The sequence below is a fragment of the Cetorhinus maximus genome, chromosome 7, assembly GCF_964194155.1.
Source record: "Cetorhinus maximus chromosome 7, sCetMax3.hap1.1, whole genome shotgun sequence".
NCBI classification, from domain to species: Eukaryota; Metazoa; Chordata; class Chondrichthyes; order Lamniformes; family Cetorhinidae; genus Cetorhinus; species Cetorhinus maximus.
This window is the reverse complement of record NC_135885.1, coordinates 17,947,320-17,970,085: the sequence shown is the minus strand read 5'-3', so window position 1 is coordinate 17,970,085 and position 22,766 is coordinate 17,947,320. Positions and strand designations below refer to the sequence as shown.

The window sequence follows — 22,766 nt, the reverse complement described above, 5'->3', positions numbered from 1 at the left end:
GCTGCCCCCTCCCCCTCGCTGCTCCTCTCCCTCCCCTTCCCCCTTGCCACTTCCCTCTCCCGGCCCCCTCACTCCCTCTCACACGCCATCCGTCTTGAGTGAAGCGCGGTGAGCGGGAAGCATAGAGGGAATCATTTCATCTTTTAAGGCAAGAGTAGATAAACATAACCCACAGCAAATTTAAGGGCATGGTGAACAGTAGGGCAGTGAGATAGTTTTGATTCATTCTGGTTTGGATCTGGCACAAACGCTAGAAGCCAAATTATATTCTTATGCTGCCCATGTCCTGACTTGCACCAAGTCCTGGTTATCAATCACTGCTGTGCTCAGTCCCATATATCAACTTCTGTCCACCAACTCTGCTGTTTTGAAATTGGTATCCTCATGTTCAATCCATTCTCAGCCTTATCACCCCCCATCTCTATAACCTCCTCCAGCCCCACAATCCTCCAATAACACCTCGTTTCTCCAAATCTGAACTTCTGATGTCCCCACTCACTTTGTCCCACCATTGGCAGCCATGCCTTCAGCTGTCTAAGCTTGAAGCTCTGGAATTCCCTCCCTAAATATTTCCTCCTCTCCTCCAAGGCCCTCTTTAAAATCAACCTCTTTGACCAAGCTTTTATTAACCATTCAAAAATATTATTCTTCCGCACAGAGTCAATTTTTACCTGATCAAACTACTGTGAAGCATCTTGGAGCATTTAATGGCACTAAATAAATGTAAAATGTCATTATTCTTGTTGAATACTAGGTTCTTTGAAGGTAATCATGAAGATAAAGATTTACGAGCTGCTTGTACAATGAGACCACAGGGCAGCCTCTGGTGAAATACAATTAAACACTGTGCTCCAAGTAAGTCCTCATTAACTCATCACTCATAAAAATACTAGTCACTCATAAAAATACTAAAAAATAATAGGCATTAAACCTTGACATCATTGAAATAAGTAAGTTTTAACCAGCAGGTAACAGTGAATGAGTTGATTATAAAATGTCAAGTTACCAAGAACCAGTTATCAGATCGATTGTGCTTAAACACAAAAGCTATTAAAAAATAATCAAACCTTTGTGTGGAACCATTGTAGCAGTAGTTTGGAAGGAAATCATAATTCAGCTCCCAGAAAACATGGAGTGTTATTCTTCCATATGGTGCCGATACATTGTGATTGGCTTCCCTGAACATGGCATCAAAACTGTCCAGGGTTAAGTATTTACTGAGCAGCTTGTGATTCATACGGTTGACTTCTATTAGACCTTCCAGTTCCTAAAGAACCAAAATCACAACAGAAAAAGTTAATCCTCAATATTACAAATATGCAACTTAAAGCTTGGACAGTCAGCTTTCCCAATGGTTGATTGTGCATTACTGAGTTATAGAATCTTACAGCACAGGAGACTATTCGACCCTTTGTGCCTGTGCTAACTCTTTGAGTTAAAAGAAAAACAATTACATAATGGAAACCCATTTTGTTTTGCAAGGCAACGTGGCAGGGGAAAATGTTCTTACTGCAAACAATACTGTCTATGCATTTCATGAAAGCAGAGTATAACTTTGATATTTTTAGAGGTCATGAAAGTAGAATGAACAGCACTACTTAATTTTTCCATAAATCTGCACACACTGCGATGTTTTCTTTGTACAAATGTTATTTTTCCTAGTTAGTCATGAAGCTAGTAAAGTAGTTTTAACTTTCTTAATCAGCAGATGCTGAGATGGCTCTATTTTCTGTTCAAGATAAATCTCTTCTTATTGAAGAAAAAGTAAAGTTTCCTCTTCTTTATCTTGATCTTGCCAAGACACCAAGACCGACAATGGGCGGAATCATCCCAGGTTTGCACTAAGTGTGGGAAAGCAGGTGGGAAAAAAGGACATTTTACCCATTTCCCTCAATGGCAGCTTTTTGCGCTGTATCGTCCCATTCCCACCTCATTAATTTTTCAGCTACAGGAAAAACGCCACCTTGCATTTGCAGAGGGTGACCTCTGATTTGCCCACCATGCCATTACCTCGCCGCTTCCTCACGCAGGGTGCCATATTTAAACTGCAGCTGTGTGCACACTTCTCAACGCTTGTAGCCCAGTACGGTACCAGTGAAAAGCCAATAAGAGTGCAGCCCTCTGATTCAGTGATGCATCCCTGAGACACCTTCCGGACACCGTGGAGGCCCGTCGCGAGGTCCTCTTCCCCAGCTCTGGCCGCAGGAGATCCATCAATCTCACCACTCCAGCTTGGGAGGCAGTGGCAGAGGTGGTCAGTGCCAACGCTGTGCACAAGAGGTCAGTCATCCAGTGCAGAAAACAGACGAATGATCTCATCCATGCCTCTACTCCATCACTCTAAACTCTCGCACTCACAAGGCCATCAACACATTCACTGGCAATTCACACTGCCAGCTCAAGGGACATCACCACTCACTCTCCCACAGAAACTCTCATCTCCTATGGAGACTGCCTCCTCAGCCCTCACCATCTTGAGGCAACTGGCACAGGTCAACATGAGCTCCTACACACACCCTGGGATATTCCCCTTTCCCAGTACAGCCCACGCCATGCAGCATCTTCCCTTACCTGAGGCCACATCTCCCCCTTCTCCAAGCAAGCCCTAGCCCTTCAGCAGTTGAAAGCCATCCCTGCCTTACGGCTGATCTGGTAGGAGAGACCTGCCCATGAGCACCCCCCCTAACAAAGTAACACGGGGCTGTCCACAAAGCCTGGTACTAACGACTGCAAGTGCTGCCCGAAGCAAGGTAGGCAAACAAACCTTGAAGTCTTGAGTGAAGTGCAGCTCACCAGGTGCATGTCGCTTATGTACAGTTGTGAAACATTGCATGCCAACGTGCCCAGGTGATCCAGCATAGGGGGATGATTCTGGCAACCAGGGCTTATAATTAGATGTAAATGTATTAAAATAACGTTCCCAACATCCAGCAACAGGAAACGTGGAGCAAACGATAGCAAACTGCTTTCACAACGGCATAAAACCGACTTTTAGCCTTCTCACCCTATTGTCCACTCACCTGCCATGATGCCCAACGCCAGTGGGGGCGGAAAGTTCCAGCCTATCTGTGAGCTTTGCCAGGGATACCTAAATGTTACTCTGAAATGAATTCCTGGGAAAAATGCAACCACGGCTTGGAGCAGAATTTTTGGAAGTTTCCATCCCAATAGTAAAGTTCCTGGTGTCCATTCAGGGTTGACCAACCCATCTCCCCCAATCCCAGGGGAGCAGGAACAAGATAATGTAACTATTTATGAGGAAGGTTATGCGAGGGTAGTAGGGAATGGGTACGAATACGTATCCAACGATTCATTTTTACCACGTTGACATTGTAATGTCGGATACTATGGTGCTTTAAAACCTACCTCTTCTTACTAAAATCTTTGGAATGTAATTTACTGTTAAAACAATTTCTCAAAGCACAAGGTGATGGCTATAATCCTAGTGTAAGATTTTAATTTTTACTATCCTTTGCGCAATAACTGACCAATAATTTTACTAGTTGCTATTTGTAGAAGTTCACACTGGTCAACATATGTTGCATATATGAGATCTAAAAGTTACTACTAAATAGCATGAAATTATCAGGGAAGCTACTGAATATATACATGAGGCAACAGAAACAAAAAAGACTGCAAAAATAAAATTGGCAATAAATGTACCCAGACAAAATGTCTCAACACTTAAACAGAGTTCCAATTCATTAAAATACAGCACGCATACCACAATGGAGGTGAGGTCTTCACTCTCAAATCGTGTAATTGCCAACTCTAACGATTTGTACATTGCTGCTGAAATTCTTTGAGTGATCAGCCGATTCAGGTCTATTGACCTACCAAGAAGCTGTAATACAAGAAATTAAAAACATTACATTGAATAAATTGCACAAACAGGCCATTCAGCTCAACCAGTCAATAACAGTGTTTATGTTTCACTGGAGCCTCCTATTTTTTCTCATCTAATGTACCATCATAACCCTCTATTCTCTTCTTCCACTGCTTGTCTATTTTCCCCTTAAATACATCTGTACGATTTGCTTCAACCATTCCCTGTGGCAGTGAATTCCACATTCTTACCATTCTTTGGGTAAAGAGATTTCTTCTGAATTCCCTATTGGATTTCTTGGTGACTATCTTATACCTATGGCCTCAGATTATGCCTTTTCCCCTCGCAAGAAGAAACATTCACTCGGTTGTGTATCGAAACCTTTCATAATTTTTAAGGCCTATGTTAAATCACCCTTCCTGCCTTCTTTTTTCAACAGGAAAGAGACCAAGTCCATCAAATCCTTTTTTGATATGCAAATCCACAGATTTCTAGAATCAGCCTTGTAAATCTTCTCTGCACCTTCCCCGGTGCCTCTATATCCTTTTCATAATATGGCAACCATAACTACACAGAGTACTCTGTGTGGTCTAACCAAGGCGCGATATAGGTTTAGCATAACTTCCTTACTTTTCATTTCTATCCCCCCAGAAATAAAGCCTAGCCCTTGGTTTGCTTTTTTAATGGCCTTGCTAACCTATGGTACAATTTTTACTGATTGGTGCATTTGTACTATGCAATCCCTTTGTTTGTATACCCCATCTAAATTTGCACCTTCCAAGTAATAAGTGACCTTCCTATTCTTCCCACCAATATGTATTACTTCACATTTATCTATGCTGAACTTCGTATGTCAACTATTAGCACATTCTACAAGTTTATTAATTTACTCCTGTAATTATTTTGCAGTCCTCCTCATTATTGACTATCCCCCCACTATTTGGTATTGGCATGATTAAAACACTTTCTAAAACACTCCAGAAATGTAAATTTTGTAACTCAAGTTAAGTGAGAAGGATAATTTAATCAGTTTGATACATTCCATTTTGTTTCCTTTCTTTGCAGGTTTTGATTTTTCTCTTTTCTGTGCTAATTTTTTGCTTTCAGACAGCAGCAGACCTGCTCTAGACATATCTCTTGTTTCTTTTCTTGCCACATCACCATTCCCTTTGGCCCTGTAAGGCTACCTGTCCTGTCAATCTCTTCTGTTTCCCACCCCACCACATGCCTTCCTTTTGCCCTTGTCTTACATACCTATGCTCAAAACCTATTACATCTCTAACTTATCCCAGTTCTGATGAAAAGTCCTCAACTTGAAATCTCCCTCCACAGATGCTACCCGGCCCCCGTATTTCCAGCATTTCTGTTTTTATTTTTGATAAAATTCTGCCTTTGCTACAAATGCAATTTCCAGGGTCCAGTACTTTGCCTGTTATAACAGTGTAACAGTGTCTCCAAACATAACAAAATTTACATTAAAAAGTGATATAAAATGAACTTGATAGTCATTTTAGCGATCAACAAATGCAGCTTTCCAAACTAGGTATTTTTTATTTTGAATTACTGAAGCTCTATTAATCTTGTTTATTGCAAGATTTTAGATATTACACCAGCTCATGCAGTCTGCATTGTTTAATCAGGCTGGCAAGCTTTTGCTTAGCATACTACCTTTGGAGGAGCCGCAGCTTAATCATGCCCATCATTCACTTTTTAACTTTAATGCTGTATGCAGTCTGGGGCTTGGGCTTTCACACTGGTGTCTCAATAATGAAAATAAAGGAACTCTCACCTGTACATGTCTTTGTTTCAATAAAGTCTCGTATCTATTCGATGGAGGTGTTGGTATATTAGCTCCTTGGTTCTTGCACTCTGCTCGTAGCCGCTTGTCTAAAAGGAGGCTATAAAAAATTGTACAGGTGATATTGTAAAATATATTCAATGCAGTAACCTATATTGGATGTTTCAAAATATCTGAATAATGATCTTCAACAGTACCTTCCTGCCAAAATCTTGTAGTAAGCAAATATTTGGTCAGCCAACTTATATACAAATTGGTCAAAACAGAGGTTTACCTAAAAAAAAATACATGTTCCACAATTACCATTTGCCGTGAAATTTGGCCAATGAAATTCAACATGAATATACAAAACCTTAACATGAAAGCTGAATTAGATGACTCGAAAACTGCAAAATAAAATGCTTACACTTTTAAAGGACTAAATTCATCAATAATTACCTCTGCTTCAATCTCATCATAAAGGAACTGTTTCTTGAATTTAGTAAGTGCATAATGAGCACTGTCATTGTAAAGGTCCAAGGAATATAATACATATCTACAAAAAAGAAATTATGATGGTTAAAAAGAGGACTGCTCGATACATATTTCTCTCTAATATGATATTAGAGGTCTGGCTGATCAAAATATTTTTAAAGGGTAAATTTTTTTTATTTGTTATATTTCTGTAATGTGTTTACAGATATAATTAAAATCTCTCATTTCACAAATCTCCATTGATATTTTTACCCATGTCATTGGGTAGCTTCAGTATAATGGGCTGGAGTGAAGCACAAATTGAAATTCCAGGACCCCCTATAAAGCCCAGGTAAAGAGTAACAAAATACAAGTTACTTGGGGATAGTGGCAATAGGTAGCTTAAAAAAAAACTCTTCACTAGAAGTTAATAAAACGTGCAAATTGAACTATACACTGGATAATTTCTAACAACGAAAGGCGAAAAGTTGAGGATTTCACTCACATTCCATTCCCCCACACAGTCCCACAACCAGTCCTAAAGTTTTGCAGATGCAAAGGTGTCTAATTTTGTATTTGCTGATTTTGTAACAGAGAAAATGAATATTTGGTTCTCCATCTTTCATAGGTCAAGAAGCAAATCAGATTCATTTACAGCACAGGATGAGGTCATATGGCCCATCAAGTCAATGGGGAGCAATCCAGTCAGTTTCACTCCCCAACTTGGTTCACATGGCTCTGCTATTTTATTTCCTTCCAGTGCCCATTCAATTTCCTTTTGAAATCATTGATTGTTTCTGCTTCCACCACCCTCATGGGCAGTGAGTTCCAGATCATTACCACTTGCTGCATAAAGAAGTTCTCTCTCTCATTACCCCCTGCATCTCTTGGCCAAAATCTTAAATCTGTGTCCCCTTGTCCTTGTACAATTAGCTAACGGGAGGGTTTTTTCCTTACCAATATTACCTAACCCTGTCAAAATCTTGTACACCTCTAACCCTGTCAAAATCTTGTATACCTCTAATCCTGTCAAAATCTTGTACACCTCTTTATCAAACTCTCCACAATCTCCTTTGCTCCAAGCAGAACAATCCCAGTCTTTCCAACCTAACCTTGCAACACCACCCCCCAACCCCCTCCAAAACCCCATTCCTGGAACCATTCTGGTAAATCTCCTCTGCACCCTCTCAAGGACCTTCACATCTTTCCCAAAGTGTGGTGACCAGAACTTAAATGCAATACTCTAGTTAGGGCCCAACCAGAGTTTTATATAAGTTTAGCACAACTTCCCCGCTATTGTATTTAATGCCTCTATTTATGAACCCCATATGCTTTGCCCACCACTCTTTCGGTATGCCCTGCCATCTTCAAAGCTCAATGCACATGCACCCCAAAGCCCCTCTGTTCCTGCACACTTTTTAGAACTGTGCCATTAAGTCTACATTTGCTCTCCCCATCCCTTCTGCCAAAATGCATCACCTCACACTTCCCTGTATTAAATTCCATCTGCTAGCCTATTTATGTCCTATTGCAGGCAGTTCATATCATCACTGTTTGCCACTCCTCCAATCAGTAAATTTTAAAATTTTACTCCAATATCCAAGTCATTTATATATAGGGAAGGAGAGAGTAGTTCTAACATTGACCTCTGGAGAACACCACTGTCTACCACCCTGAGTCTGAAAAAACAACCATTTTCCATGACTCGCTGCTTTCTGTCATTAAGCCTTTTTTAAAATCCAATTGCACACTGGTCCTCCTATTCCGTAAACCTCAATTTTGTTAGCCAGCCCTTTGCGGTACCTTGTCAAAATCTTTCTCCTTCTGCAGCTTGTGGCCTCACGGCTGCCCCGACTCCTGGCCCTATTGCTGCTCCCTCTGTGGCTCATGGCCCCGCCGCTGCCCCGACTCCTGGCCCTACAGCTGCTCCCTCTGTGGCTCAGGGTACCGCCGCTGCCCCGACTCCTGGCCCCACTGCTGCTCCCTCTGTGGCTCATGGCCCTGCTGCAGCTCATCCTCTAGCTAATGGCCCCTCTTCGCACAATCTCTCACTGTTAAAACTACCCGGTTACTATTTACATGCTGGTTGATCATTTTTGGATAGCTTTTATGTTGACTGCCATGCTATTCCTATGCTCTTTCTCTTTACCAGTCTTACCTTCCTCTTCACCTTTCCCCTCAACCTATTGTGTTTGAGGTGGTTTTCTGCTGAAGAACTCACCGAACATGCATCATATACTCTCCTTTTTTATTTCATCATAATCTCCAACTCCCTTGTCATCCAAGGATCTCCGTTTTGGACTCCCTTACCTTTCACACTTGTGGGAATGTACCTAGCATCCTAGTATTTTAATATCAAAGATGGTACTGTAACTGGCAGGCTTCTGAGCTCAAATGTATATCTATCAATAGGTAGGTATGAGAGAAAGTGTGAAACATAGAGCAAGAGTGTGCATGAGAAAAAAAATGGAATATGTTGCATTTTGAGAAAATGAACTTAAACAATTATACCCCTTTCCCATTTATTGCGAAAATGAAAATTTAACTTTTAGTGTCAATGTGCATGTTGACTTATAGCTATCCTCCATAAACTTAAGCCCATCCAAAACTCTGCTGCCTGTATCCTAACTCACGCCAGATACCATTCACCCATCACCTCAGGGCTTGCTGACCTACATTGGCTCCTGGTTCACCTTTCACAGAATCTCAGTGCAGAAGAGGCCCTTCGGCCCATCGAGTCTGCACTGACACGTGAGAAACACATGACCTACCTACATAATCCCATTTACCAGCACTTGGCCCATAGCCTTGAATGTTATGACATGCCAAGTGCTCATCCAGGTACTTTTTAAAGGATGTGAGGCAACCCGCCTCCACCACCCTCCCAGGCAGCACGTTCCAGACCGTCACCACACTCTGGGTAAAAAAGTTTTCCTCACATCACCCCTAAACCTCCTGCCCCTCACCTTGAACTTGTGTCCCCTTGTGACTGACCCTTCAACTAAGGGGAACAGTTGCTCCCTATCCTCCCTGTTCACCCCTCAATCTTGTACACCTCGATCAGGTTGCCCCTCAGTCTTCTCTGCTCCAACGAAAACAACCCAAGTCTATCCAACCTCTCTTCATAACTTAAATGTTTCATCCCAGGCAAAATCCTGGTGAATCTCCTCTGCACCCCTTCCAGTGCAATCACATCCTTCCTATAATGTGGTGACCAGAACTGCACATAGTACTCCAGCTGTGGCCTCACTAAGATTCTATACAACTCCAACATGATCTCCCTACTTTTGTAATCTATGCCTCGATTGAAAAAGGCAAGTGTCCCACATGCCTTTTTCACCACCCCATTAACATGCCCCTCAGCCTTTAGAGATCTATGGATACACACGCCAAGGTCCCTTTGTTCCTCAGAACTTCCTAATGTCATGCCGTTCATTGAATACTTCCTTGTCATATTACTCCTTCCAAAGTGTATCACCTCACTTTTCAGGGTTAAATTCCATCTGCCACCTATCTGCCCATTTGACCATCCCGTCTGTATCTTCCTGTAGCCCAAGACACTCAACCTCACTGTTAACCACCCGGCCAATCTTTGTGTCATCCGCAAACTTACTAATCCTACCCCCAACATAGTCATCTATGTCGTTTATATAAATGACAAATAATAGGGGACACAGCACAGATCCCTGTGGTATGCCACTGGATACTGGCTTCCAGTCACTAAAGCATTCTTCTGTCATCACCCTCTGTCTCCTACAACTAAGCCAATTTTGAATCCATCTTATCAAATTACCCTGTATCCCATGTGCATTTGCCTTTTATCAGTCTCCCATGTGGGACCTTGTCAAAGGCTTTACTGAAATCCATATAAACTACATCAACTGCACTACCCTCATCCAGACACCTGGTCACCTCCTCAAAAGATTCAATCAAATTTGTTAGGCATGACCTCCCTCTGAAAAAGCCATGCTGACTATCCCTGATCAAACCTTGCCTCTCCAAGTGGAGATAGATTCTCGCCTTCAGAATTTTCTCCAATAGTTTCCCTACCACTGACGTGAGACTCACTGGTCTATAGTTCCCTGGCTTATCTCCACCACCCTTCTCAAATAGCAGAACCACATTAGCTCTTCTCCAGTCCTCTGGTACTTCCCCCGTGGCCAGAGTGGAATTAAAGATTTGGGCCAGAGCCCCTGCGATCTCCTCCCTTGCCTCCCTCAGCAGTCTGGGACACAAATCATCCAGACCTGGAGATCTGTCCACTTTTAAGCCTGCCAACACCTCCAATACCTTGTCACTCCCTATATCAATTTGCTCAAGAACCTCGCAGTCTCTCTCCCCGAGTTCCATACCTTCATCCTCATTCTCTTGGTGAAGACGGATGGGAAGTATTCATTCAACACTCTGCCGATGTCCTCTGGCTCCACCCATTGCCCCCTTGGTCCCTTATGGGCCCTACTCTTTCCCTGGTTATCCTCTGGAGCTCTGGAATTCCCTCCACAAATCTCTACCTCCTTTGTGACAATTCTTAAAACCTACCGCATTTTCTAAATATCCCCTTACATGGCACGGTGTCAAATTTTGTTTGATAATGCTCCTGTGAAATGCCTAGGGATGTTATACTACATTTAAGGCACTACATAAATGCAAGTTGTTGTTGCTAATGCATTTTAAATCAACCAAAATAATTAAAAAGAATCTGATACTTCAGCGTACTTAGTCAATAAATTGGATCTGCAGAACTGTGAATGATCAGAAGATGAATGCTGTTTCTCAAGAAATTATAACCTGCATTTTTGATGCTGAACTGTTCAAATATCAATCTGGACAGGGGTCACCTTCAATTTCTGAAAGAGTTCGATAACACAACCCACATGGTCCGAAGAAAATTCTTGAACAAGGTTTTATTTTGTTCAAAATTAATCAAACAGCAGCAGCTTACATCAAAAGGTGCTGCATAAAAGTAATAAAATATTGCAAGGCAACTCACAGGAGCATTATAAAACAAAATATGACACCAAGCCACATTAGGAGATATTCATTGAAATGAGCAAAAGCTTGGTCAAAGTGTTAGGTTTTAACAAGTGCCTTAAAGGAGGAAAGTGAGGCTGAGAGGTGGAGAGGTGCTGGGAGTGTAATCCAGAGCTTATGGCCAAGGCAACTGAAGGTGCAGCCACCAACAATGGAGAGATCAAAATCAGGGATGCTCAAGAGGCCAGAATTAGACTAGTACAGGTATCTCGGAAGATTGTGGGTTGGCAGAGCTTACAGAGATCAAGAGAAGCAAGGCCTTGGGGAATTTGAAAACAAAGATGAGAATTTTAAAACCAAGGTATTGCTTGAATGGGAGCCAATGTAGGTCAGTGAGCACATGGGTGATAAGTGAAAGGGATTTGGTGCAAGTCAAGTCATGGGTAGCAGAGCTTTGGATGACCTTATGCTTACGGAGGGTAAAACTTGGGAGACCAGTCAACAGGGCATTGAAATAGTCAAATTTAGAAATAACGAAGGCATGAATGAAGGTTTCAGATGAGCTGAGACAGGGGCGAAGAAGGCCGATGTTACGGAGATGGGGTTTAGTGGTCTTAGTACGGCACGAATGAGGTCAGAAGCTCATGTCAGGGTCAAATATGACACCAAGATTGCAAACAGACTGGTTTCATCTCAGGCTGTTGCCAAAGAGAGGGATGGAGTCGATTGTTAAGGAATGGAGTTTGGAACAGGGACTAAAAACCATGGCATCAGTTTTCTCAATATTGAATTGGGGAAAATTTCAGCTCATCCAGTGCTGGGTGTCAGATAAGCAGTATGATACTTTAGCAACGGTGGAGGAGTCCAAAGAGGTGATGGTGAGGTAGACTTGGGTGTCATCAGTGTTCATATGAAAACCAGTGCTATGCTTCTGGATAATGTCACCAAGGGAGATAGATAAGAAGTAGGAGGGAGCCAAGGATAGGTCCTTGGGAGCACCAGAAGTAATTGTACAGGAGCAGGAGGAGAAGCCATTGCAAGTGTTACTCGGGCTAGGATTAAATAGATAAGAATGGTAAGAGGTGAAAGCAGTTCCACTCAGTTGGGCAACGGTGGAGGAGGCATTGGAGGAGGATCATGTGGTCAACCACCTCAATGGCTGCAGACAGGTAAAAAGAGGACGAGGAGGGAAAGTTCTTTGACACATAGGATGTCATTTGTGACTTTGATAAGAGCTGGTTCAGTATTATGATGGAGGGGAAACCTTATTGGACAGATTCAAACAAGGAGTTCTGGGAAAGATGGGCACAGATCTGGGAGCATAAAACAATACTGAATTCACCGTATGAAGACATTTCAATGTTTCTCTATCGTCACCAAGTCACACCTTGGTCATTCCTCTTACTCCTATGGCAACTTCCCCTCCTTAGAGCACCTTATCCAGTTCTAAGTCTCTCACCTCCCTTGGCAAGATGGTTGAAAATTCAACCAAAGTCTGATGTGACACCGCAATATAGCAATATAAACAGAAAATCCTGGAAATTGAGCACTGGTTCAACTCTTGGGACCCCCAAAAAAGTTAAGCTTAGAATAACATTGAAGGCTGAAGGTCATCTCTAATATTGTTCGGTGCCAGTGGTGGAGCAAGCATAAAATATTAACCACATTTATCTACTCAATTTTACTGGAACAAAATCATTTCATCATGATATACAGTGACAATGAAATTAATTGAAGTCTTACTCCATCATGGAGGCTTCTTTGGTCTCCAAAATATGGTCAGTCAAAATCCAGGGCATAGACATCTCAATAGGAAACTGAATTCTTCTTCCCATTGTCAATTCAAGGAAGAATTCTCTGAACCAAAGCTGAGACAGGTCACAGCAATGCTGAAGGGTTTCTTGAGAAAAGGTTCAAAGACAACAAATCACCAAATAGAGGTAAACTTGTACAAATATATTTTATACATTTATAGTGATTAGAAATAGTCATAACATACTTGTAGTGTGCTCTTTAAAGCTATTTTCAAAAAAGATGTCTGCAAGATACTGACATCTGGTGAATAAAACGATTTTAACATCAAAAGAAAATAAGCTAGTATTGTTGGTTTAATTTTTTTTTAACATGATGCACCAAGCTAAGAATTTTATTTCATATAAAGTGTATTTTGTAAGTTATATGCCTATGTGCTACAATTCTACTAAGTGAAGCACTGTACAAATTATATAACTTCTGTTAAAAAGGCAAGTTTCACAAAATTTATCACAAGTTTTTCCTAAACTTCATGTTGTTACATGCAAAATATTTTTCATTGAATGACTCTTGTAAACTATGCTCATATCTATAATGGAGCACAACATTTGTCCAATTCCAGAATAAGTATGCATGAGAACAAACATCTTATTTACATTTCTCAGTATTATATTTGTTGCTTTCTGAAGCCTGGGCATGGTTGACGGAAAGGCGATTGCAGACACTCTCAGTTTTCTATGGCTGTTACTTCGTGCTATCATTAATTTATACCAAAATGCAAGTCAAAGGAAACGCACTAGCACTTTTCCTGACTGGACTAACACCTGCACTGGATGCTGCACACAACGGTCTGATCAAGAGCAGCATCTTTTCATCCGAGACAAACCAGACACAAGTATTGATCAAGCTTGCAACTCAACTGCAGCTTCCCTGGCCACTCCACCTTGTATAAAAGAGCTCTTAAAAGGAGAACTTTAAATGTATGTCAACTAGAAAAACAAAAGTTTACATATCCCATTTATCAATCATCTGAGTTTTACTTGAAATGAGGGGAAGGGATGCAAAAATGCAGGAAGCTGATGCAAGATAAGAATATATCACACCTTGTGTTTATCCAGCCATCAAAGTTTGCGTTTAATGCATTGATGGAATTCCTTTTACCATGTATTTGCCATAACAAAAAAGGTTGAGATGGCCCCTATGAATTTATAAAATTCATAATAGTACAAGATGTAATTTAAGCATAAGTGAAGTAGTTTACACCACAGGCAGTAATATTCAACTCATGAGATAGAGGTTTACAGATACAATTTCTCTTCAAAGGATTATTTATTGTTTACAAGTTCCATGTTTCCATCAACCATGCACCACAGAACAAATGTGTTCTTTGTTACCAATGAACTAAAGACTAAAATAAGTAGAACAGTCCTCACATTCACAGCTTTGATAGCCAGAAAACTAATTCACTTCCTACTTGGAAAATGCATCCTGCCTTTTGAATTTATTAAATACCATTGCCTTAACTCATTGTACAGCTTCCTTAGTTGTAATAATTTAATATTTCTAAAATGATTAATTTCCTCTGAACTAAATAAGTGTTTAGGAACAAGGAATTATATTTATCCAGATGAGGAGTATCATAAGTTGTGTTCTTTAGTCAAGGCTGCTGTTGGGTAAATATCAGAGTCAATTGACCTATCAATTGGATGCACCATTACACTTTCCTTGCCTTTCTTCAAATGAATAATTTGGTTTCAATGCAGTAGCTCTACGTCAAAGAGCTCTGTTATTTGAACTTTCAGCTATATTTTGAGTAAGTGGTAAAAATTCAAAAGAAAAATTAAATTATATTCAAGATATCAAGATAAAACTTGGGTGGGGCAGGAGGAATTTATCAAAAAACACAAATGGGCTGTTAACAACCATGAAATTGGCATCTCTGACAAAAACAAGCAAAGTATAAATTTCTGGATACAGTCACTGCATTAAACAACAAGCCCTATTGGCTCCCATATTTTAGCAAAATAACTGAAGTATTTCAGTGTTGTTGGATATTGCAACAGAGACTTCAAAATTCAGCTTCGTCAAGGGTTTCAGATCTTAAGCTGATTAAAATCCACATGCTCCAAGGGAATTAAGGGATCTGGGGAAATCAGGCAGGTAGAGGAATTGAGGCTGAAGATCAGTCATGGCCCGACTGAATGGTAGAAGTGTCTCGAAGAGCCGTAAAGCCTATTCCAGCTCCTTTTTCTTATGTTTCTTATGCGGGCATATTGAATGTCTAAAATGGAACTTTATTCATTAAAAATAAGCAACAGAACCGAATATTCATTTAGTGATCCTGCAAATAAAATATCTGCTTCACCTTCTATGCATTCCTTCACATTCCCCATTAACAGGTTTGAAAATAAATAAAAACATCTCTAATGGCATAAGGTCAAAATACAAGTCTGCCCCACCCCACTGTCTCCTGTGGAAGCGATATCTTACCACTGAAATTGAGCAAGTGAGTGTAGAAGAATGAATGCCGGTGAAATTCTTCTATCGCCAAAATGGTGGGGCCCTCAAGACTACTTCTCAAGGTTTTCTTTGCGCCACTTTTGTCAGCAATGAGGGACTCTAGCATAGTTCTAACCATGTAGAGCTACATCAGCAGGAAACGTAAAACAAAAAAAAAGAAAAAGTAAAGGGCACATTAGTCATTATACATTTAAGGGAGAAAGCCAAACTGTTCCACCACTGGGGAACACTTCCTGCTCATTCAGGTTTATTTTTGCCATAGCAAGAAATTTTCAGTTAGAGCCAGAATTGAACCAAATTGATGTTTTAAATTAATAAAGTATCATGTTTCCACAGTGCATCTACAGAACAGAAGTTTACTATTTAAAACAGGGATAGTAGCTAGGTTGGAACAGCCCACTTCAAATTCAACTCAATTTTGTATTTTTCTACTACTCAATCTTTCGATGATGGAACAATCTGACTTTCTTTCAGTAACAAAATAAAATAGGCTTTCTTCTTACCACCAAAGTTTAAAATGGTTGGATAGATGTAGGACCGCCTCAGAAAAGTGTTCATCGCAATGAGTGTTTTGTCCAGTCCCAGAGATTTTAGCTGCTTCGCTAGTTCTCCAGATAGCAATGACTCTGCCATGGTGCGCACCATGTACAACTAAGACCAGTTGGCAAGAGCAGACATTAAGAGTTAGGAAGAAAAGCAGAGAGTGAGAGCTTGGTTAAGTAGCAACAGAAAAGAATTTGGCCATTATGTTAGGAATACTGTGTTCCACCAGTGTTACTACAGCATGCAATATAAGTTACACTTAAAAGGACAGTACCTCAAAATATAGCACTGTCATGGTCTGAATAGGATAATTAATTAAACTGTACTAATGGCAATTGGTCTATTAGGCATTTTTCCCACCAAGAGACAGAAATTGGCTAAGAGCTGTTAAAATTATTATAAAAGCATGCTAAAAGGAAAGAACGGATAAAGACCATCTTCACACTTTCAAGATGCTTGCTGCAGAAGTAAGCAAATTTCCTTTAAAATTCATAGGATATACAGGTGAGAGTTGATTCAATTCTCTAGATTGTCAACTGTACACCCTTATCAAAATGTGCCATGTACAAGGTAGATGAACAAAAATGCATAAAGCATGATGCATTTCATGATATTCCGTAATTGTACAGCTACGAAACAAAAAAACTAGAGTAATATCTGGGGGAGGCGGGGTAGTAACCATTCAAATTATACTGGCTACATAGTGAGTTTTTTTTAAAAATATTGTAAATCAAGTCCCTTAGAACTAAAATTTAACTGATTGCTCCTATCCTGCCAAAATGCTATTGCCTGGGTTAAGCATTTTGTTGTTAGTAACAATTAAGCATTTCAATGTTAATAGCCTTTTGATCACAGCTCAAGCAAAACAAAGCATTAATTGGATACAAATTTATATCTATAAAGCACAAACAACGATGCTTAGCTTTTCATAATTTCAACTTTAAAGCCAATTAGTAAAAAGCCACATTAAGAAGTTATAAATCAAGTATGAGTGAGGAATATTCAAGAGAAACAAAAGCAGCAAAATTTTAAGTTCTAGCTATCCTTCCTCACGTAATCACGAGGAAATTGAGGGAATCACAATTGATCAGCGCACAACTTATTAATCTTGGTTCTCATTGAGCAGTTTGACCTGTGCCTAAACCTACAGATTAAATGCTTACAAACTGCCAACAAAGCAATAACTCAAATTTATCTCGGAGGTTGATGCAGAGACAGCTTTGCTTTTAAAACAAATAGGAACATAGGAATTTACCGGACTTGAAGAGACCCAGTATAAGGTCAACCCAGTTCCAAAGTTTACAACATACTACACAATACTCCATGTTTCAAAATCCTCAATCCTTCTCTCTGCCAAATGGCTCTCCAACTTCATCAATTTAGTGTCATCATCCTCTGCCACTGCCTGCCTGGGCAATCTCATTTTCAATTCAGAGCTCAATTTCCATTTATGGCTTAGACTTCAAATTAATTTCTTTGAAACTGAGATTAATAACAAGAAGTCTGCATTGAAAAAACACCTGGGTACTGGATGGTCCAACTGCCCGGGGCGAAACCTTGATGTCAAAGCCGCCTCTTGGATCTTTCTCTCCTCGAAGTGCAGGGTCATTTATTGGCTCTTGTCCAACTTCCCAATCACAAATGGTCTTCCTAATAGCTTGAAGAACGCTAGACAAACATAGGACAAATGTATCAGCATCAGTTCCAATAATACATATTTGTTTGGTAGCCCCGTGTAATTGCACAATGGAGAGCAGGAAATTATGAAAAGTTACAGTAAAGAATGACACCATCGAATCATAGACAATGGTCGACAATTGTCCTAGATGGTAATTTTCCATATATTTCTGCCTAAGTTACACAATTTGAGGCAAATTCAAAGAGAAAATTCTTTGGCTAATATGTTAGGAATACGGTGTTCCACAGCATTACTACAGCATGCAGATTAGCTAGTGATGGATGTGGGCCAAACAAATAATTGCACTGGTACATTGGGAAGTGCTCTTCCAAGCTTAGTACAGGTATCATTATGTAGCGCAGAGTAAACCAAGCTTCAACCTTTATCTCTGATACATTATATTGTCTAAGTACTAATTATCATTAATTATATTGTTTAAGTACTAATTATTGTTTAAATACTAATTTATAAAATGTATTAAATTTAGCATAAACAGCCTTCCTTCTTGTTACACTCTGCACATACTGAAATCCCATGCGGAGTACTACAGCCTGCTTTGCTCGTGGCAAACCAGGCACTCAAACTACGAAGGCTGCTTAATTATTAATACATTTGATAATTTCTTTAAATAATTGCTACAACCATTGACTTTATAGGGGTTACAAGCAAAATTAAAGCAGCCAACTGAACTTTAATTAACAGGAAATACATTGAAATATTTTTTCTTTATTCATGGTACGTGGGCAAATATGTTTTGGATATGATTCCTCAGTAGAAAAGGTTCCGAAGAGTCATATTGGACTCTGCTTCTTTCTCCACAGATGCTGCCGGACCAGAGATTTTCCAGCACTTTGTTTTTATTTCTGCAATAATAAAATCTGCAGTATTTAGAGATGACCAAGAATGTATTTTTCATAAATGCATGTCTTAATATTTTTAATTGAAATTGATCATTAAATGTGTGAAGGCAGCAGTCAAAAATTTCTTATTGCCCATCCTCAACTGCCCCTGAACTGACTGGTGCGCCAATTCAAAGGGCAGTTAAGAATCAACCACTCTGCTGCGGATCTAGAGTCACATGTGGACCAGGCCGGGTAAGGACAGATTTCTTTCCATATAGTTTCATTAGTGAAACCAGGTGGGTTACACAGTCACTATTACTGAGACTAGCTTGAATCGAACTTAAATTCCACCAGCTGCCATGGTGGGATCTGAACCCAGGTCTGCATAATATTAGCCTGGGCCTCTGGATTTCTAGCCCAGTGACATTATCACCATCTCCCCTATTTATAATGAACAGTTTAAAATTGACAAATAGAACAGAAGCATGTTCAGTATTTGAAAAAGTAAATCAATTACATTTCAATCTTTAGTGAATTAATCGACCAAGCACAAGGTTGCAACTGCCACACACAACAAAGCTTCCCTGCCAAGTCTGTTCCTGCCTTAAAGGGGCGCAGAGAAAACCTTACATGTATTTATATGAAAACAGCATTAGCATTCCAGAAAATGTTTTTAAATCAAATGCAGGAAAAGTAACATAGCAAGCGCTCAAATACAAAATCTAATGACCTCACACCCTTTCAAGATCCCGCTGCTACCCACTAAGACTCTCAGGTTCCAATTTGAAAACAAATGTTCCAATGCATTAGTGCAGTCTCATTCCCAATCCTACTGTCCACTCCTATTTTCCAAACTATCCCTGAGTGCTAATGTCGTTCTACAAGAAGACAATGGCAATCATTACAGATGCATATTTAGATTGACATCAACATAAAGTGACACATTTTCCTCTCCAGAAAAGTGGAAAACTGATGAAAAGGAGCATCACCACATTTAATGCACAATTTAGACAAACCTCTGAATCACATTTTTCTTCTTTTTGATGGCCTGACGCAAAGGTTCACGAAGTGTTTTCTGAGCAAAGTTTTGGAGTGCAGCGTAAATGGTATGTCGAATTGCATGATTGAACACACTCTCCATTCTACCCATCAGCACTTGCAGTCCTTTAATCATTGCAATAACCTACAGCACAAAACAGATAGGCCAAGTTTAATTTTGTTGAACCGACTTCTTTTATACAAAAATTAGAATGCTATTTTTAATTGTGTGGAAGCAGTTAAATATTGGAAGAAGCTAAAACTGTCATTCTACGCTTGGCATTTTTATCTCAGGAATGCTCTTTAATCACTCACAGCTATCACAGAATATGATCCAATTTTAAAACAAGCAGTTTAATTAGTCAGAGACAAAGTTAACAGTTTATTTTTTCACCCATTAATTTCACCATGACAAAACTGCTATTTTCCTGATCAAGACTAGACATTTTTCCAAACCAAACTCAGTTCGCTCATTGCTAACATCATTCAAGAGTCTTCAGGTTATTAAAAGCCTGTCCATCAACAATTCATGATGCCAGTTTTTCTAAGGTAATGCAGCCTTTTCCCAAGTGGGTATTTTTCATCCATTAATTAAGCTGCAATTTCAGCTGCTACTGTCAGCTCTGTAAAGCCAGCCATGTAATATTCTTTAAATTGCATTCAGACTGCTGTACTGGAAGTGCAACATTATCACCTTTTAACTTGGTATGTGCAGCAAAGCATTTAATTCCACCTTCAATACAAGCAAAAGTGCACTTTACATTAACGAAGATGGTTTTGCAAAGCCTTTGGAAATGTTCCATGCACATTTCAAGAAGTGGAAATTTTGGCAAAAGAGAAACTAAATTCCATGGAGACGATATATCCTACTGTTTATGTGCCTAGAAATCACTTTTGACTCTTATTTTCAGTTGGAGTTAACTTCTGACCTGTGCCTTACAGGTGACGGACTGGCTTTGGCAAGTCGGTAGGTGAGTTGCTTGCTATAGAATTCACAGCCTCTGAATTACTCTTGTAGCCACAGTATTTCTGGTCAATGGAAACCCCCATGATGTTGATAGTGGGGGATTCAGCAAAGGTAATGTTGTTGAATGTCAAGAGATGATGGTTAGATTTCTTCTTGTTGGAGATGATCATTGCCTGGCACTTGTATAATGCGAATGCTACTGATCAGCCTAAACCTGAATGCTGTCCAGGTGTAGCTGGATGCAGGCATGGGCTGCTTCAGTATCTGAGCAATTGCAAATGGTACTGAACTCTCTGCAATCATCTGCAAACTTCCCCAGTGATGAAGCAGCTAAAGATGGTTCGGCCTAGGACACTATCCCGAGGGCTGAAATGACTGGTCTCCAACAACCACAACTCTTCATTTGTGATAGGTTTACTCCAACTAGTGAAGAATTTGCTCCCGATTCCCATGGACTTCAATTTTGTTAAACCTTCTTGATGCCACACACAGCCAAATGCTTTATTGATATCAAGGGCAGCCACTCTCAACTCACATGTCAAAGGTTGATGGAAGGCAAGCAGGAAGATGAGGGATAATTCACCATGGTCATGGTCACAGATGATGTAATTTGGAGAGATTCAAACGTGGAGTTGCAGGAACGATGAACATGCATTTGGTTTAAAATTTGGAGACTGACATGCAGTGTTCAAAATACACTGGGGTGGCAGGCGTATTTGCCTGCAAATAATTCAAGAAAGGTTGTCCCAGTACATGTTGCCTTACATTATGGCTCCTCTGTAGTCCAAACAGGGCTGAACAATTGCAGGAGCAAGCATCTTGCTGAGTGGAAAAATAATGCAGAGTTCGAAGGCCGATTTTAATAAGATCAGATATGATTTGGCCTGAGTGGACTGGGAGCAGCTACTTTTAGTTAAATCAGTGAGACTCATTCAAGGAGGAAATAGGGAGAGTACAGGGCCAACATATTCCAGTAAAGATGAAGGTGGGACCAACAAATCCAGGGAACCCTGCATGTCAAGGGATATACAGGATTGGATAAAGAGAAAAAGGGAGGCTTATGGCAAATACTGAGGGCGCAAACTAGCGGAAGCCCTAGAGGAGTATAGGATGTGTAGGGGGGGAATTTAAAAAGGAGATTAGGAGAGCAAAAAGGGGGCAAGAAAAAACATTGGCAGGTAAAATAAGGGAAAATCCAAAGTTATTTTACAAGTACATTAAGAGTAAGAGGGTAACTAGGGAAAGAGTAGGGCCCATTAAGGACCACAGTGGTAACTTGTGTGGAGCCAGGAGGCGTGGGTAGGGTTCTAAATGAATACTTTGTGTCAGTGTTCAGAAGTGAGGAGGACAATGTGGGTATGGAAATCAGGCAGAAGGATTGTGATATAATTAAAGGGAGGAGGTTCTAAGTGGTCTGGCAGGCTTAAAAGTAGATAAATCTCCAGGCCCGGATGAAATGTATCCCAGGCTGTTGAATGAGGCAAGGGAGGAGATAACAGGGTAGTAATAAACAGCTTGTAATAATTTTCAATAACTCTCTGGCCACAGAAGAGGTGCCAGAGGACTGGAGGACAGCCAGTGTGGTATCATTATTCAAGAAGGGAGGAAAGGATAAACCAGGGAACTACAGGCCAGTCAGTCTAACCTCAGTGGTGTGGAAACTACTGGAAGCAATTCTAAGGGACAGAATTAATCTACACTTGGAGGCGCAGGGATTAATCAAGGACAGTCAGCATGGTTTTGTTAAGGGGAGGTCATGTCTGACCAATTTGATTGAATTTTTCGAAGAGGTGACCAGGTGTGTAGATGAGGGCAATGCATTTGATGTAGTCTACTTGGACTTCAGCAAGGCTTTTGATAAGGTCCCGCATGGGAGACTGATAACGAAGGTAAGAGCCCATGAGATCCAAGGCAATTTGGCAAATTGGGTCCAGAATTGGCTGAGTGGCAGGACCACGACCATGATGAATTATCCCTCATCTTCCTGCTTGCCTTCCATCAACCTTTGACATGTGAGTTGAGAGTGGCTGCCCTTGATATCAATAAAGCATTTGGCTGTGTGTGGCATCAAGAAGGTTTAACAAAATTGAAGTCCATGGGAATCGGGAGCAAATTCTTCACTGGTTGGAGTAAACCTATCACAAAGGAAGAGTTGTGGTTGTTGGAGACCAGTCATTTCAGCCCTCGGGATAGTGTCCTAGGCCGAACCATCTTTAGCTGCTTCATCACTGGGGAAGTTTGCAGATGATTGCAGAGAGTTCAGTACCATTTGCAATTGCTCAGATACCGAAGCAGCCCATGCCTGCATCCAGCTACACCTGGACAGCATTCAGGTTTAGGCTGATCAGTAGCATTCGCATTATACAAGTGATGGTCGA

The 22,766-nt window shown here is 40.4% G+C and overlaps 2 protein-coding genes across 2 annotated transcripts in view; one reads left to right on the top strand and one right to left on the bottom strand.

Moving 5' to 3' along the window:
* Positions 1-22,766, top strand: part of LOC144682622 (PI-PLC X domain-containing protein 1-like) — a 705,325-nt gene that overhangs the window by 73,115 nt on the left and 609,444 nt on the right. The window lies entirely within an intron of this gene.
* Positions 1-22,766, bottom strand: part of cyfip1 (cytoplasmic FMR1 interacting protein 1) — a 218,662-nt gene that overhangs the window by 104,098 nt on the left and 91,798 nt on the right. The window contains exons 14-22 of the mRNA XM_078545117.1: positions 19,400-19,566; positions 17,384-17,531; positions 15,291-15,444; positions 12,792-12,948; positions 6,063-6,159; positions 5,822-5,898; positions 5,616-5,724; positions 3,725-3,844; positions 1,068-1,267 (exon numbers count right to left, since the gene is read on the bottom strand). Of these exons, the coding sequence (XP_078401243.1) occupies positions 1,068-1,267; positions 3,725-3,844; positions 5,616-5,724; positions 5,822-5,898; positions 6,063-6,159; positions 12,792-12,948; positions 15,291-15,444; positions 17,384-17,531; positions 19,400-19,566 (1,229 nt within the window). The remainder of the gene's footprint in view (positions 1-1,067; positions 1,268-3,724; positions 3,845-5,615; positions 5,725-5,821; positions 5,899-6,062; positions 6,160-12,791; positions 12,949-15,290; positions 15,445-17,383; positions 17,532-19,399; positions 19,567-22,766) is intronic.